This window comes from Bubalus kerabau, chromosome 8 (genome assembly GCF_029407905.1).
Source record: "Bubalus kerabau isolate K-KA32 ecotype Philippines breed swamp buffalo chromosome 8, PCC_UOA_SB_1v2, whole genome shotgun sequence".
Taxonomy (NCBI): Eukaryota; Metazoa; Chordata; class Mammalia; order Artiodactyla; family Bovidae; genus Bubalus; species Bubalus kerabau.
This window is the reverse complement of record NC_073631.1, coordinates 41,588,515-41,607,574: the sequence shown is the minus strand read 5'-3', so window position 1 is coordinate 41,607,574 and position 19,060 is coordinate 41,588,515. Positions and strand designations below refer to the sequence as shown.

The 19,060-nt window shown below is 34.4% G+C and overlaps 1 protein-coding gene across 10 annotated transcripts in view; it reads right to left on the bottom strand.

The window, feature by feature from the left end:
* Positions 1-251: 251 nt before the first annotated feature.
* CACNA2D1 (calcium voltage-gated channel auxiliary subunit alpha2delta 1) overlaps positions 252-19,060 on the bottom strand; it is a 533,324-nt gene continuing 514,515 nt past the window's right edge. For 2 of the 10 annotated variants that reach the window (XM_055590111.1, XM_055590115.1), the window contains one exon: positions 253-6,902. In XM_055590111.1, the coding sequence (XP_055446086.1) occupies positions 6,866-6,902 (37 nt within the window). In that variant the 3' untranslated portion in view covers positions 253-6,865. Of the gene's footprint in view, positions 6,903-19,060 lie in introns of all 10 variants that reach the window. The other 8 variants (XM_055590110.1, XM_055590117.1, XM_055590112.1 and 5 more) reach the window with 6 other exon arrangements.

Below are 19,060 nucleotides of genomic sequence, written 5' to 3'. Positions count from 1 at the left end.
CTCCAGGCTATGGCCCTTTTTATCTTCAGTGTCATCTTCCACTTCATATTTAGCTACTTATCACCCTACCCCCAAGCCATACTGAACTCATAATCAGCTCCCTCCAGGTTCTTGCATGCACCCCTCAGCTTTCACACACTGTCCACTCTTGTAATTGTACTGTTGCCTCTTTTCCTTAACTCAGTATCATGGCAACCTCCTCTGGCCACTCAGTCTAGCTAGGTTATCGTATTGTAAGCTCCCACAATATATATATATTATTTCTTATATCAGAGAAATAATTCATTTCTCATTTCTATAATAAATAAATGTGGGAAAAATCATTTCTTATAGCACTTTATTGTAAATTCTTGTTAAATTTTCAATATTCCTACCCAGCAGTTCCATTAAGGAAGGTGCTTTTTATCTTAAATAAGGCTTTTTATTTTAAATAAGGCTCTACTTCTAACAGTTCAGTTGAATAGAGAATCAGTAAATATCTTAAATGACAAATGATGCAGTTAATTAGGATCTGAAAAGCTCTAGGTCAAAATGATGATGCTAGCTGGGAAAATGATTGTGGTAACAATACATAATAATCATGGAGACCATTGTTGAGAGCTGACAGTCTGGGCCCTATCTATTAAGTATATCATGTAGTCATCATTACCATCCTACTGTGCAGTTACTATTTTTTAAGGATGAGGAAACTGAAGCTTGGAAACATCACATAATTTGCACAGGGTTACACAGCTAGTAAGTAGTAAAGTCAGAAGCCAAATCTAAACAGCAGATTGCAGTTACTACGTGGCACATTGCTCTCATAAGGACTAGGTCAGTATCTATCAGATTTAGGAATTTTACAGATCAGTATAATTTTGCAATTAAAAAAGGAGGGATTAGAGTGCAGATAAAATGGTATCTAACCTAAGTTTATTAACAGTTTCACTATTTACAATAGTTATCAGCTATCCCATAATTTCACAAAAGGTCAGTTTTTCTTAAACAATTTGAGAAAACAGTCCTCAATATAGAAAATTGCTATTGTTACTCCAACCTTGGTACATTATATTTTGTCCTTATATCAGTGAATATATTTTACAAATAAACTTTAAAGACATGTTAGGGTCCTGAGATACTAAAAAACTGCTAGGATAAAGTAGTTTTGAAAAACTAAACCCATGCATCCAAGAAAACTCAAACTTTGAAAAACTTTTCACGAGTGTGCATTTTGGTAAATATTTTAATCCACTACTACTTACAATGTATCGTCAGGTGACTGAGTCCAGATTTAATCTTGAAAACATTCATGGCAGCAATAGAGAAACTGCCTAATTTATCATTACAATAAATGTGTTGAAGAAATGTTAAATCTAGCACACTTGACACTGGAGTATGCCTTTAAAAAATTTCTTTATAATAGATATGAACATGTGACGTGATCACTAATTATAGCAAATTATATTGGCTTTCCAGTTACATAGTAATGTTAAATTTTTAAAAATATGCTTATTTAAAATAATCTATTAAATAAAAATATTATTATATAGTATTGTTGATTATATACCAATTTATAGAAAACTGTATTGGTGCTTTGTGAATAATGACCCAACTTTAACATATAAAGAATTTGAGAATCAAGAAGTGCCCAAGACCTTGAAGTTATCAGACCTTCATATAAGGAACTTAAAATTTTCAGCAGTAGCCCAAAAGGTCAGAGATAACAAGCTTTTCATATCTAAAATTCTAAGGCCTCGTTGAGATATTGCGAAGAATAAATGTTAAAATACACACACATATTTTAAGTGTTATACTTGAGGAAGTAATGGGGCAACTGTGCAGCAATGGATAGTTGATTTTACTGTCTTAAATTGTTGTTTAGTACTGAGTCGTGTCTTAAGTAGAGGTGTTCTGAATGCGTTTGCAGGTAGAGGGAAGAAAGTCTGTAGAAAACGGAGACTGATTATGCTTGAGAAAGGAGGATTGATGAGGCGTGGTCCCTAGGGAAGAGGTGGGGATGGGATCAAGATGATTGATAGAGGAAATGAGGGTAGCAGGGAGTAAGAGGATTGATTGAGGGGATAAATTGGTTCAGAATGAAGCCAGATGTTCAAAAAGCAAATGTTATTCACCTTACCCTTTTTACTAGTTTCCCTGTTAAAATGCCTTGATCAGAAACAAGGAGTCAGCTTTTCCAGTAATCACCATCATTGGTAGCCCACAAACTACATTCCTCTCCTGTGTAGATATTCTTGCTCTCTTTTTTAGAGAGTTCCCAAAATGAAAAATAGGCTTACATTATATTAGATTCTACAGAATACCAGGCTCATTACTTAATAGGTGAGCATAGGAGGGCAGGTGGTAAGCTGGTCTAAATGTAAAAGGCATATACAAGTTAAAACATTCGGTATATTATATTTCACTGTGTCAGCTTTTATTTGCTATAACATAGCTATCAGCTAGGAGAGATAGTTGTGTTAATCACATGTATAACAGTTATGTGCATTTCATGTATTTCACTTGTTTCTTTCAAACTATTTTCCCACAGTCTTTAAAGAAGCATGGAAACATTATTTTTGTATAGAAAAAAATTTCTTACATAAGTCAAAAGTTTGTTTTAATAAGTTCCTAACTACCTTGATGGCAGAAGCACATGTGAGAAGGGTCAGAGTTATGCAAAGGAGTTGCAATTACATTTGTTTGTGAGTTGAGGTTGAAACTGTAAAAGCACTTTTGTAATGCCAGATTTTATTTTCACAATCTAGAATTCTCTCCACTGGAAAGCCTGCTTTCTTAAACTGTATGTATGACAGAGACCTCTGGTTCTTTGAACTGAATTTTAAATAATTAAATAATCAAAGCTGGTGACTTTAAATGATAAACTTTTATTCTGAATATACTGTTTTTGCACAAGATTTAACACAACATTTTCTGGGATTATAAATATTTTTATAACAGTAATATACAAATTTTTACAAAAATGTTTGTATCAGGCTAATTTCCACAAAAGTGTCAAGAGAACATAATAAAGGGGAGAAAGTATCTTTTGTTCACAAAGCCACTTGGCCTTTTTCATGGATGCACACTGAGCATTTCAATAAAAGCATCCCTAATAGAAATGATCCAACAACATACACCACAACAAAAAAGACAGCTCTGTCAGGTCACACTGTAGACTTAATTGGCATCTTTTCAAGACAGTATCCCATTAGTCTCAGAATTTCTTTGAGTTAATCTTGTGAATTAGAAATAAAGTAGATGAAACTGTTGGTAAAGGTTTTCGAAGACTTTAACATCCTGGAACTTTTTCAAGAAATCAAGAAACTTCATACCTTTGCTTTATTGATTTGTTCTTTACAGAAATGTACATGGAATAATAGCAGTATTAACATTCTGTGCTATGGGAAAACTACACAGGTTCTGGTTCCAGATAATTGTAACATATTTGAAACTGTGGGCAGGTGATACCATCATTCTACTGTATCCTCTGAGTCACAACATCCATTTTGTTTCCCTAGGTCAGCCTCTGTACCTCTAGACACTTTAATGTCAACTAACATGATTAATGGAATAGTTCAGAGTTTAAATTAAGACATAGAATTTAAGCTTTGGTGGAGAGAAAGATTTAAATGAGATGTAAAATACAAAAGAGCATCAAATAAGCAAGTAACACTTGGGTTGCAAAGGTCACTTAAAAGGGATACTGCCTATTTGAACCCAGTAAGGCCAGTTTTAAAGTTAATAAAAGGAATATTATAGGAAAACTTACAAATGGCAGCAACACTGTCTAGATTTTTCCAAGTTAAGCAATAATGCCTCAAGCATTAGAAACATGAAAAAAGATCATACTAAAATCTTATTAGACCCAGGACCTAAAAATCTCTTCAGTCAAACTTGCTAACTATGTCATGTTAAAAACCTGTTACAAATATGGACCACGATTGGTGTTTGGCAGTAATGCTGGTTGTTCAAATGAAGAAAATATAAACAAATCATTAATGCAAAATCCATTTCTGTTATTCAACTCCAATACAAGACTTATTTTGGTTTTGTTTTAGTGAAAACTACACAGCTGCGTGAGCATAGCAAAACATTAGGTAAGCAAAAGGAGTTCAAAAGCTTTTTTCTTGATCTCTTGTACTATTTAGTCTTGGAAAATTAATAGTATAACAGGCTGTGATTTAAGTTATTGTTCAACAATCAAAACTCAGAAAAATCCTAAAGTAAAAATAATAATTGGATGGGATGAGTGTTACGGTCTTTCAAAATGCATGAAGACTAGTATTAGGTAAGAGAACAATTTTTTGTCAGAGAGCATGTTCTTACCCAATTTATTAACATATATGTGGCTGTCATAATATATGTTTAATTTATAACAGAAAATAAAGGATCATGGCAAGACTCATGTACATAAATATATTTTGATGGCAAATGAAATCAAATAGGACCCTGCCAGGAGATGCCAAGTTTCACTGTGATGAACACAACAATGTAGTTGATGAAAACACACTTCAGTGACATTAGCCATGAAAATATATTTAATAGATTTTAAAGATAATTTTAAGGTAGTCTGTTGTATGCTGGAAGCAATTTGCTTGTTTTAATGTGCGTCGTTTATGTACACAAGCTAACATAACTATATTTCGATATCCCCTTCTCAACACTTTCATGATTTAAAATAGTCTAGCAAAAGTTAACAATAAGTTTTAAATATTTAATTAACAAATAACATGATTTAAACATATTGTTACTAGAGTGAGAAGTTCCATATTTTTTTAAATCACTTTGGTGTTTTCTAAAATGTCAATACCAGTTACAAATGAGACTACAAAATCACAACAATGTATTAGAAATGGTAACTGATGTCAACTCTTAGAACAATAGTTGGCAAAGTGATTCCATTTCCCCCTAACCCCGTTTTTAAATAAAAAAATATTTTAAATAAGGAAATGTACACAAGTGGTGCCTAGGGTATATTAGTGGCGAAGGGAATTACAAATGTGTGCAAAGCTAAAAACAAAACAAATATATCTTTTAAACTATGCTAAAGAATTGGTTATATCTTTGATATATGAAGCATATTAAAGCATACTGGATAATGTTAATAAGATTTTTACTTAAAAATGATATATAAGAAAATTTCCAGCATAGACACATACCAGTTTCTGGCATGTTTGAAAAAAGAACAAATATCTGCATACTTCCAGCCTTCAGCAGAATTATTCCCTATAATTGTTACACATTCATTGTTTTTATCCTTTCTTCAAATACTGTTTAACCCTGAAAATAATCTTTAAAAGCATAAATAAATTCTACCATATTACTCTATAATGAAATATCTGATTTAATACACTAACCATTTTCACTAATGAGGTTGTATAAAAACAATTTTGATTATTCACAATCAAGTATTCATGTGCATACATAGAGATTCAAGGTTTCCTATTTGTTCAGATTATTGTAAAACCCTCATCAAACTGTATGGAAATTTTGGTCAAGTGCTCATATCATTTAAAACGGAGGCAACAAAAGCAGCAGCGAGTTTGGGATTGTACGTGCTACTATTCCAGCGAACAGAGAGGAAACCTAGGATGTCTCTTCACTGAGAACATATATGTACTCTTCAAAAAATAAATGTGTCAAATCTGATTTATGTACTTAAAATATCTGTACATAGGTTTTCAGGCAAAAGCACGAATCTGTATAAAATCCATTAATTCCCATTTCACCATTTACCTAATCCAATCATTCAGCATTTACATTGCACAGTATATTCAGAGTAGTTTAAAGACATTTTAAAAGATGACTTAAGTGCATTACACTGCAAGGTTCAGATTCTTACATAACAATAATGTCACTCAGTTAACTTTTCAATGGACTATACTCTACAGTAAGAGAGAAACAAACCGAAAGTTAAAATAGCAGCAGCATCATGCAAAATACCCTTGGTAACCAAAGTTCATTTATCACAAGAAAAAACATTTCCCCTCCCCCCAAGAAGCTTTTCTTAGAGCATTTTGAAGTTTCTGGCTAGCACTACGGAACTTTACTGTGAACAAAAAGGACATTACATCAAAGCATTTATTAAGGGCTCACATATATGAGGACATATGAAGCATATTAATTCTACCCTCAAGCACCTTTAATTTCTTAGTTATTATTTTCAAACAACCAATCCATTATACCCACCAAAACTTGGCCATCATTTGTGTTATATTTCTGGCAGAGAAGCCATTCTTCATAAGGCATTTTATTCATGGCATTTTTTTTTTTGTAGAAAATAAGCCATTATTTGTATTTTGTCAGATTATACCAATGTTAATTCTTTCTCCCTCTGTATATATTTCCAATAATAACTACTCAAAGCAGGAAATAATTTTTAACAGAAGAATAAGTGAAGGAAAAAAAAGCAACTCTTCCCCAAGAGATTTTCTTGGTAAAAGAACAAGGATTGCAGCAAGTCAAAATCAAGACAATTTGCATGATCCATAAACAACTGTGTGGGGAGCCCTTTAACATGTAATCACCAACAACGCAACAACAAATTTTCAAATTTTCCAATAGAGCATGTATAGAATTCTGCTTCGATGTTATACATAGATGATGCAGCATTCACACAAGTTGAAGGATCTGACACCCTGACATGCAGCCAGTGGGTGCCTTAAGAGTCTGCGTCTTAGATGGATGCCATGGGGTGGGCCCAGCTAGTGGTCTGCTGAGTTTGCAGTTGACCCTATTTTAATGCAGTTGAGGGCTCCTGTTTCAGCAGGGTCTGGAGTTTAATCTGCAGATTTGGTTTGAGAAGGTCATAACTGGTGGTGTCTGCTGCCAGATAAAAGCCAAAGTAGCACACACTGGATGCCGATGATGGACCACAGGGAGGGGTTTAATCCAGAGACTCCACCACAGTCGGTATAATCCTCCTGTTGGAAAGAAAAGCGAAAAGAAAGCTCCTGAAAAATATTTCGTAAGACATCTTTCCAAGTACCCTATGCTTAGTCCACTTACCTTAAAATGCTGCTTTGCTTTGAATCCAGATAAATTACATTGTCCTATATTTTACTATTCAACAATTTTGGATTAATCAATTTTCCCAGGACCATTTGAAGAATGCCTTACATTTTTAGTTGTAGAGTCTGATGATTATTAAAGGAAATACTTTAATAATAAATGCTGAGTTGAGTGATACACCAATTTCTAAAGTAAAAGAAAACCCTTACTTTCACAGTGTCAAGCATCCTCACATATTTATAAATATAAGATATAAAAATGTAACAGTCTGTTTTATAATTCCAAAGAATTAAGATATTAGCAATTATGCTCTATAAGGCAAAGTTTGAGACTGGTAGAATAAATAAATAAATTTGAAAAATGAGCATTTATTTTCCATATCCAGTATCAAAGGTTGTACATGTAGCATCTGGACCTTCATCAAGAATTAAACAAACAATAATGTAGTTGAACCCTCAAGGAAGGGCACTTGGAAAACTTATATCCAAAATAAAGAGCTGAGCTAGCAAGAGAGATTTGTTCTGTTTAGAGAACCATGAAATATAAGCTATCAATTTGCTCATTTGGATCCCCTATTGTCTACTGGTGGATCATTAGATTCCTTGTTAACACAAAATTACTTTTATTCCTAGGTTCTGTATTCTGTAATATTTTTTGCATCCTTTGATTCCTTTATGAATTGCATTTAAAAAAAACTTCCTATCTTAAGAGGTAAAATGACTAGGCATAAGATAAGCTACAAGGATATATTATACAACATGGGGAATGTAGCAATATTTTATAACTATAAATGGGATAAAAACCTTTAAAAATTGTGAATCACTATATTTTACACCTGGAACTTTAATATTATAGGTCAATTATACTTCAATTAAAAAAAAAACTCCACAAGAAAATCCCTTATCTCATTGTTTTCCTAAACATCTTTTAAGAATTCACTAATCCAAGGTTCATCTGTTATAATAGTCAGAATAACAGGTTATGAAAGAATATAGTAAGAATATTTTTACAAAGACTCTGAACTCCCAGACACTAAAACAATGGCTCTTTTTGCTCAGTAGCATTTAATACAGTGCCTGTCACTGAGCATATAAAATTTCTTCTTGAATTGTATTTTAAGGCAGTAGAAGTCTGTTAAAGGTAAATCTGAAGAAAAATAATCCATTAAAGAACATTTTGTTTTTCACATCTCAGAGGTGGGATTCCTGGATCGTATAGTAATTATATTTTTAATTTTCTGAGGAACCTCAATATTGTTTTCCATAGTGGCTGCACCAGTTCACACTCCCACCAACAAAGTGTAAAGATAGTCCACAGCCTTGCCAGCATTTATCTCTTGTCATTTTGATAATAGCCATTCTAACAGGTGTGAGGAGATACTCGTGGTTTTGACTTGTATTGTTCTGATGTTTGGTGACGTTATCTTTTCATGTACTATTGCCATCTGTATATCTTCTTTGTAAAAATGCTTATTGAGATCCTTTGCTAATTTTAAAATCAGATTATTCCTTTGATATTGAGTTATTTGAGTTCTTTATAGATTTTGGAGACTGGCCCCTTATCATGTACACGAATTGCACATTCCCTCCCATTCTATGCGCTACCTTCTAGTTCTGTTGTTTTCCTTTGCTGTGCAGGAAATTTTAAGTTTGATGTTATCCCACTTTTTTGTTGTTGCCTTTGTTTTTCCATGGTGACAAGTCCAAACAGTCATTACCAAAACCAGTGCCAAGAAGATTACTCCCTGTGTTTTCTCCTAGATTTATTATGGTTTCAGGTCTTCAAGTCATTAATCCATTTTGAGTTGATTTTTGTGTATGGTGTTAAGATAGTGGTCCAGTTTCATTCTTCTGCATATGGCTGTTCAGTTTTCCTGTTAGTGCAGCTGCTTAATATAGTAAACAGCTATACATACATATAGTAAACATAATATAGTAAACAGCTATATATACATCAAATCAAGATGTATCATGCATCCAACTTTCTCCTTCAAGATTGCTTTGGATATTTGGGTCTTCTATAGTTTCATATATATATTTTAGGATTGTTCTAATTCTGTGAAAAATGTCATTGAAATTTTGATGGTGATTGCATGGAATCTGTGAATTACTTTGGGTGGTACGGACATTTTAACAGTTCTTCTAATCTCTGAGCTCTGAATATCTTCCATTTATTTCTTTCATCTCTGCCTTACAGTTTTCAATATATAGGTCTTTCACTTCCTTGGTTAAAATTATTCTTATTCATTTTGATGCAATTTTAAGTGGAATTACTTTCTTAATTTCTCTGAGAGTTCATTATTATTATACAGAAATACAAATGTTCTTTGTACATTAATTTTATATTTTGTATTTTTACTGAATTTATTAACTCAGTTTCTTGGTTGAGTCTTTAAGACCTTCTATATATAATATCATGTAGTCTATAAATAATGCCTTTATTATGTTGATACACATTCCCTTTATATCCACTATTTTGAGAGTTATCATAAACGGGTGTTGAATTTTTGCTGAATGCTTTTTCTGCATCTGTTAAGATGATCATATGATTTTTAGCCTTCATTCTGTTAATGTGTATATCACATCAGTTGATTTTGTGGTTTGTGAACAATCATTGCATTCCAGGAATAAATCCCACTTGATCATGGCGTATGACCTTTTTAAAGTATTGTTGAATTAATTTGATAATGTTGAGGATTTTTCATCTATTTTCATCAAGGATATTGACTTGCAGTTTTCTTATAGTGCTCTTGTCTGGTTTTGGTATCATGGTAATAAGACTGGCTTTGTAAAAATGAATTAGGAAGTATTCATTTCTCTCTTATTTTTTGGGAGTTTAGAAGGGACAGGTATTAATTGTTCTTTGAATGTATGGTAGAATTCACAAGTGAGGCCATCTGGTTGTGGACTTTGTTGGAAGGTTTTTGATAACTGATTCAATCTGCTTACTAGTAACTGGTCTGTTTAGATTTTCTATTCCTGCATGAATGGGTCTTGATAGGTTGTATGTTTCTAAAAAATTATCAATTTCTTCTAGGTAGTTGGATTTTTTTTTGCAATTTTAAATTGTATTATTATTTCTTCCTTTGTCTGTTAATATTTGCTTTATATATTTAGGTGCTTCTATGTTGGACAAGGAAATGGCAATCCACTCCAGTACTATTGCCTGGAAAATCCCATGGACAGAGTAGCCTGGTAGGCTACAGTATACGGGGTCGCAAAGAGTCCGACACGACTGAGCGACTTCACTTTCACTTTCACTTTATGTTGGGTACATAAACATTTACAAAATGTTTATATCCTTTTGTTAGATTGACTCTTTTTTTATTATGTGATGATCATGATGTCTCTTACTACAGTTTTTGTATTAAAGCCTATTTTATCTACGTATATACCTATCCAGCTTTCTTCTGGTTTCTATTTGTATGGAATATCTTTTTCCATTTCAGTCTGTGAATGTCTGTAAAGTTGAAATGGGACTCTATAGTTATTATAACTGTTATAAATATAACATGTTTATTTAAACCTCATAATATTTATTGCTATATATACAATAAGTTATAACATCTTACCAACTTATTTTGAGACTTAAGTTCAAATGTATTCTAAAACTCTACTCTTTTCTTCATGTTCTATGCTTTTGATTTCACAATTGACATATTTTTAGTCTGTGTAACCATTGATTATTGTATGATAGCTATTTTTACTATATTTGTTTATCTGATTAACCACTGTCATTACAATATTAGATTATTCTGAATTTATCTATTTTTACCAGTGAGATTTATACTTTGATATGTTTTCCTGTTACTAATTAGTGCTGTTTTCTTTCAGTTTAAAGGAGTGCCTTTAACATTTCTTGTAAGGTCAGTCTAGTGGTAATGAACTCCAGTATTCGCTTGTCTACAACTCTTTATTTATCCTTCGAATTGGAAGGACAGTTTACTAGATAAGAGTATTTTTGGTTGGTAGGTTTTTTCTCAGTACTTTACATACATCATGCTACTCACATCAGGCTTGCACATTTTGGTGGACAGATATTGGTAGCCTTAAAGGTCTCTTTGTTTGTAACAAGTTTTCTTGCTTCTTTTAAGATTCTCTCCTTATTATTTAAAAAATTTTTAATATTTATATTAGAATATAGTTGATACACATTGTCATGTCAGTTTCAGGTGTACTGCGAAGTGATTCATTTATACATAGACATATATCTACTTTTTGGGATTATTTTCTTACATAGCTTATTATAGAGTGTTGAGTGGTGTTTCCTATGGTTTACAGTAGATCCTTGTTGATTATCTATTGTAGGTATATTAGTGTGTATATGTTAATCCCAATCCCAAAATGTATACCTCCCTGACATTTCCCTTTCGGTAACCATAAGTTTGTTTTTGATGTCTGTGAATCTGTTTCTGTTTTGTAAATAAGTTCATTTGTATATAATATTTTTAAATTCCACATGTAAGTGATATCATATGCTATTTGTCTTTGTCACTTACTTCACTTAGTGTGATAATCTCTAAATCCATCCATGATATTGCTGCAAATGGCAATATTTTGTTCTTTAATGGCCAAATAATACTCTGTTGCATATATGTACCACATGTTCTGATTGGTGCAAGGTGACACCTCATTATAGTTCTGATTTCAATTTCTCTAGTGATTAGTGATGTTGAGCATCTTTTCATGTGCTTTTTGGCCATGTATGTTTTATTTACTTATAATTAATTTTTATTAGTGTATAGATGATTTGCAACATTGTTGGTTTTCTCTATATAGCAAAGTGAATCAGTTATATGTGTGTATAGATAGATAGATAGATTCTTTTCCCATGTAGGTCATTACATTTTATTGAAAAGAGTTCACTGTGCAAACAGGTTTCTATAAATTATTATAGTATATAATAATATTTTAACGTTTAAATTATTTTATATAGTCAGTATATGTCATTCCCAGTCTCCCAATTCACCCCTCCTGCCCCCCTTTTCCCCCTTAATAACCATAAGTTTGTTTTCTATATCTGTAACTCTGTTTTTGCTTTGTAAATAGGTTCATTTGTACCATATTTTAGATCGCACATGTCATCTGCATGTCTTTGGAGAAATTTAGATCTTCTGCCCATTTTTGATTGCATTGTTTATTGATACTGAGCTGCATGAGCTATTTGCATGTCTTGGAGGGTAATCCCTTGCCAGTTGGTTCACTGCAAGTGTTTTCTCCCATTGTGTGGACTGTCTTTTCATTTTGTTTGTGATTCCCTTTGCTGTGAAAAAATTATTGAGTTTAAGTAGGTTCCATTTGTTTGTGTTCATGTTCATTACTCTAGGAGGCTGATCCAAAAAGATAGTGCTGTGATTTATGTCAAAGAGTATTCTGCCTGTGTTCTCCTCTAAGAGTTTTATAGTATCTGGTTTTACAATTAGGTCTTGAATCCATTTTGAGTCTATTTTTGTGTGTGGTATTAGAGAATGTTCTAGTTTCTTTCTTTCACACATGTAGCTGTCCAGTGTTCCCAGCACCATTTGTTGAAGAGGCTGTCTTGTCTTCTTTGTCATAGATTTACCAGAGATTGTCTTGCCACCTTTGTCATAGATTTTTTCTTGAAAATTTAGAGACCCATACAAAGACACATTAATTAAAACATATTAGAAATAAAACACTGTGTAAATTTAAGGTGTACATGTTAATTTGACAATTTATGTACTGTAATATAATTGCTATTGTAGTGATAATTAGCACCTCTATCATATTACATAAATATCTTTTTTTTAGTAGTTGGAATAATTCATTTATTAGTCTCTTAGCAAGTTTGATGACTAGAGTAGTTTTCTATATTCAGTGTACTGTGCATTAGCTCTCTAGAGCTTATTTACTACCTGTTTTAAGATTTACCCTTGAACAACATCTGTCTTATCCCCTACCCCCTATTCCATGGTAACCACCATTTATTCTGTTTTTATGAGTTTGGCTGTTTAGATTTTACACACAGTACTTGTCTTTCTTATTTAGCATAATATGCCCAAAGTCCACCCATGCTGCTGCAAATGGCAGTTTGCACTTTCTCGTGGCTGAAAAATATTTTGTTGTGTGCCTATATGCACACATAAGCATAAATTCCACCTCTTGTTTGTCTGTTCACTGGTTTACGGACATCTAGGTTGTCTCCATATCTTCTTGACCATTGGGAATAATGCTACACTGAATGTGGAGTATGGTTATTGCCTCAAAATCCTGTTTTCATGTCTTTTGCATATATACCCAGAAATAGAATTGATGGATCATAATACTAGATTTATTTTTATCTGAGGAACCTCCAAATTGGTACCACCAATTTACATTTCAACCAACAGTATTTAAATGTTCCCTTTTATTCGTATCTCACCAATACCTATTGTCTCTCATCTTCATGATGATATCCATTCCAACAGGTGTGAGGTGGCAGGTCACTGTAGTCTTGTGTTTCCTTGAAGAAAGGTCTATTTAGTTTTCTGCCTGTTTGTTAGCTGGATTATTTTGTTTTTGAGTTTTTTATATATTTTGGAGATAAAATCCCTTATCTGATACATGGTTTGCAAATTTTTTCTTGAAATCTGTTGCTTTTTCATCTGGTCAGGTGTTGATTTTGCTGTGGAGAAGCATTCGAGTTTGATGTAGTCCCATTTGCTTATTTTTGCTTTTACTGCATGTACTTTTGGTGTTACATCCAAAAAATCACTGCCAATAACAATGTTGAGGAGCTTCCTATGTTTCTACTAAGTTTTATAGTTATTAGGCTTTATGTTTAAATCTGTTATCCATTTTGAGTTAGTTTTTGTGAGTGGTGTAAGATAGGAGTCCAGTTTCACTGTTCTGCATGTGTTTATCCATCTCCCCATCATCATTTGTTAAAGAGGCTATTATTTCCCATTGGGTGTTCCTGGCTCCATTAGCAAATATTAGTTGACAGTGTATGCAAGGATTTAATTCTGGTCTGTTCTGTTGGTCTCTGTCCATTTTTATGCCTTTAAAGGTACTACCATACCTTTAAAAATAATTTATTATTACTATAGCTTTGTAGTACAGTCAAAAACAGGACCCGATACCTCTGGCTTTGTTATTTTTTCTGAGAAATGCTTTGACTATTTGCAGACTTTGTCACTTCATATAAATTTTGAGATTTTTTTTTCTATTTCTGTAAAGAATACCATTGGTATTTTGACGGAGATTGTGTTGAATCTACAGTTGACTTTGAGTAGTATAGATATTATAACTATCAATTCTTATGATCAATTAATATGGGATGTCTTTCCATCTGTTTGTGTTGGCTTCAATTTCTTTCAGGAAAGTCTTGTAGTTTTAATTTAATAGAGAACTTTCATTTTGTTGGTTAAAGTTATTTACAGATAGTTCATTGTTTTCGATGGCATTGCGAATGTGACAGTTTTAGATACTTCATCTTTAGTGTACAGAAATACAACTGATTTTTGTATGTTGGCTTTAGACCCTGAAATTTAATAAAATTGTTGATTAGTGAGAGTTTTTGGGGGTAGTTTTTATATACAGAATCGTATCATGCGCTAATAATGACAGTTTTACCTCTTCCTTCACTATGAATTTGGAGGTATTTCCTCTTCCTTACTTGGTTTGCATGTTATTAGGATACCTCTTATCTGGAACTCTCTAGGCTTCCTAGATTTGGATAGCTGTTTCTTTTCTCAGGTTAGGAAAGTTTTCAATCATTATTTCTTCAAACAGTTTTCTACCCGTGTCTGCCTTTCTTTTCCTTCTGGGACAGTAGAATGTGAATTTCAGTCTACTTGATGTTGTCTTGTAAGTTGCTTTAGCTTCACTTTCTTTATTCTTTTGGTTCCTGATGGAATGAATCTCTGCTCTGTTTGTGAGTTTACTGATACTTTCTTCCACTTCTTCTAGTCTGCTATTTGAACTCCTCTCTATTGGCCTTTTCAGTTTAGTTACTGTATTTATCAGCTCTGTGACATTTGTTTGATACTTTCTTGTATATTCTTTGCATATTCTTTGCTGAAATTCTCAGTTCATGCATTCTTTTCCTGGTATGGTGACCATCCTTATGACCATATTTTGAACTCTTCCTCATGTCAGTCTCTCTTCTCTGTATCATTAAGGTCTGTTTGTGGAGTTCTTTTTCTTTTAAAACATATTTTTCTGTCTCTTCACTTTCCTTGACACCCTGTGTTGTGGTTTCCCTTTGGATCCTAGTAGTTGAGGGTGTGCTAACATCTGTCAGTATTCCAGTGGGGAAGATCTCGGTCAGCACTCAGAAACAGGCTGATTGGAGGCTGGATCCTCAGGCAGCAGCTTCCAAAGTATATGAAAGCACCTCTTTCAGGGAAAGACTGCAGGATGGGCATTTTTGCCTGCTCCCTCTGTGCTGAATTCTGAGGGGACAGGCATTTGAGAACTATTTGTTTGCCATGGTCCTTTGATGGACGTGAACGCAAGCCCTGCCGGCTCTCAGAGCCAAGTGAAAAAAGGGTGTGTCCTTTGGGAAGCTACTTCAAAAGTCAAGGTGCCAGATGGGATCACAAGCTTCTTTTAGGAAGATACCACTGACCTGGAGTGAGTCAGAGGGTCAGTGGGCATAGTCTACCCCTTTGCCTCTCTCCAGGGAGTCGTGAGGTAAGTCCCTAAATGTGAGCTAAATTAGAAGCCTTACTTGCAGGCAATCTTTTAAAGTATGCAAATAGCCTCCCTAAAGGAAAGGTTGGGAGAAGTGCGTTTCTCTCTGCTCCCTCTTCTGAGCTTTGGAAGGATAGCCACAGGGAGTCCTTGCAAATTTGTTAAAAATTGTTTCTTTGTATTTGTAGTCTTGTGTGTCTTATGGACACAAGCCCTATTAGGCTTTCAAAGCTAGAAGTTTTGGGGACCCATCCCTCAGGTTAGAGTCTTAAAAGTTGGGGTGGAGAGAAGTTGTTGTACAAAAATATAATGATTCCATCGCTTAGCCATAAAAAGAAAACCAAGTAAAGTAAATCAGAAAGAGGAAAACAATTATCTTATATTGATGCATATATAAGGAATCTATAAAAAGGGTACCAATGAACCTGTTTTCAGAGCAGATAGAGATGCAGAATGGATGTGAGGATACAATGGAGGAAGGAGAGGGTGGGATGAATTGAGAGAGTAGCACTGACATATGCACTATTATGTGTAAAATAGATGACTGATGGGAAGCTGTACCGCACAGGGAGCTCAGCTCGGTGCTCTGTGATGACCCAGATGGGTAAGATGGGGGCAGGGGTGAGTGAGGCTCAGAGGGAGGAGGGGATATACATATATTTATAGCTGATTCATGTTGCTGCACAGCTGAAACGAACACCACTGTAAAGCAATTATCCTCCAATTAAACATAACAATTTTAAAAATAAAAAAAAAAAAATTGGGATGTTAGATGTTCAACCTAAACCCTGCACTGCTCAGGTCGAAACTGGAAGTTGTGAGTTCCTTTCTGATTGTATGTTGCTGTGCCGAGTGTGTGGTTTATGGAGACAATGTTCCTCAGCTTTTCCTACTCATTTGGATGTGTATTACATTCACTCAGTGCATAAGAGTTGCTCATCTACTTGCTACATTTCTCTCAGAGGGTATTGCTCTTTTTATAGCTGTAGGTTTGTTAGGTCTGTGAGTTAAGGTGAGTTTTAAGTCACCATCTTGGACCAGAAACTCAGTAACTCACGCTTCTAAACCTTTACCCCTGAATGCGCCTCTGAGCTCCACATGCATTGGGCACTATCACCTCTCCTTTTGATTCTCAGAAATAACTTAAACTTGCCCCTAAATATTATTTTTCTGAATGATATTTCTAGGAGTAATGAAGCAGGTCAAAGACAACACATCATCTGTGAGTCTTCCTTTTTTCAAATCGAATCTATCAGCCTGTCCTCTTAATATATCCCCAGACCTACTACTTACTATGTCATGTCCAGGTTACTATTACTTCTGGCCTACCCTCTTGCAAAAGCGGCCTCCCTTGACTCACTGCTTCTATTCTTGCTCTTTAACAATTGTCTCTCCAAAAAGCTGCCTTCTTAAAACCAAATCCTTTCATGCCCTTCTTGAAATTTCTCAGAACAAAATCCAAATTTCTTATAAAGGCGTACAAAGCCTTATGTGATGTGCAGCTTGGCTGCCTCTCCATCTTCGTCCTCCTCTATTCCTCCCCGCTTCACATTGCTCCAATAACACTAACTTTCTCTGCAACAGGTAAAGGTATTTGTTATCTTAGGACCTTTGCATTTCCTCTTCTCTTTGTTCAAATACCCTTCCCTCTAGGTAGATTAACCAGGTGAAAAAAACAGGATGCTGAATTACATGTGAATTTGAGATAAAAATTTACATTTTAGTATAAATGTATCTTAATAATCTCAGGCATATAATAGTGGCCTGACACACAGTAGGTGTACTACAAGTACTTGATAAATGAGTACTCGTACTCAAATAAAGCAGTCGTTGGTTGATTAGTTAGGAACACTATAAACATAAAATAACAACTTAAAGGCTTAATTGTCACTTCACTAGGAGAGCTTCCCAGTTCTGGTTACGTATTAATTTGATAGAATGCAAAATTAGCAAACATACGAGACCCGTTGACGTATTAACGCAAAATACATCTGTATGTTCTAGAAATATTATGGAAAGAAAAATATTCTTTCTGGCTCTGCTGCCATTGTTTTTATTTTTATATTTCCAATGTTTTTTTGAGGGGGGGCGGTTAATTTCCTCTGTGTGATGATGAGATATGTCTGTTCAGTCTGGGAGGTGGTAGTTCAGATAACTTATTTGGAGTCCCTGAAGTCTGCATGTTGATCCACACTGAAAAATCTGTCCCTTCAGTTTCCTGATCATGTTTTCTCAAATGTTTTGCATGGGCAACCACATATACCAAGACTTGAAATTATTATATGAAAATAAATTATGAGATACGTTCTAAAAACATTCTAAATCACAAATGCATAGATGTGGGAGAAACCTCAGCATTTTTTTTTTCCCTATCTTAGAGAGACCAAAATCCCACTAAAACACCATAACCAGATAAATCAGTCTGATTTTTAAAGGTTAGTGGAGTAGATAACAGACTGGTACCTTGTTTCAGCTTTTAACTGTAAAGGAATAAAGTGCCAAAATTATTTACATATATTTTAAGATATGAAAGAATAATTTTAATTTCCTTCTAGGGACCTGTCTCAAAATACTCTTAGTAAAGATAACAACTAAGAATCCCTCATTCTTTTTTTTTTCTGTCCCATTACTACTCAAGGAAAAAACATTTAAACCATGTTCTTGCCCTGAGGCTTGCTTTTTCATGATTTTGCCCCAAGGTTTACTTTTTAAGACCAGATATACCAGTAAGTAAAAATCTCTTCATTTTCCTCTTGTTAGACAAGTATTACTTAACTCTTCCTTTCTTTCCCCACCCAGAACCTGGGGTGACTGACTGCAAAGAGTCAGAGCTCACTGTGTGTGTATACTTGGTAGCGTGCGACACTATGGACTGCAGCCTGCCAGGCTCCTCTGTCCATGGGATTTTCCTGGCAAGAAAACTGGAGTGGCTTCCCATTTCCTCCTCCAGGGAGTAAAGCTCAAATCACTGGTAAAAAGCATCCACTAAATAAGAGCTATCTGGAATTTAGATAGCTCTATACTTACGGAGAAGGCAATGGCACCCCACTCCAGTACTCTTGCCTGGAAAATCCCATGGACGGAAGAGCCTGGTAGGCTGCAGTCCATGTGGTGGCTTAGAGTCGGACACAACTTCAGTTTCACTTTTCACTTGCATGCATCGGAGAAGGCAATGGCACCCCACTTTAGAGTTCTTGCCTGGAGAATCCCAGGGATGGGGAGCCAGGTGGGCTGCTGTCTATGCGGTCGCACAGAGTCGGACACAACTGAAGCGACTTAGCAGCAGCATACTTACATCACCCATAGCAGCTTCAAAGAAAATGCATATATTTAAAATTATTTACGCAGGTAGATACCACATATAACTCTCTTAATAAGAATAAGGTCCCTAACAAATCATTTCCTACATAGCACCTTAATACATTTAACCACAT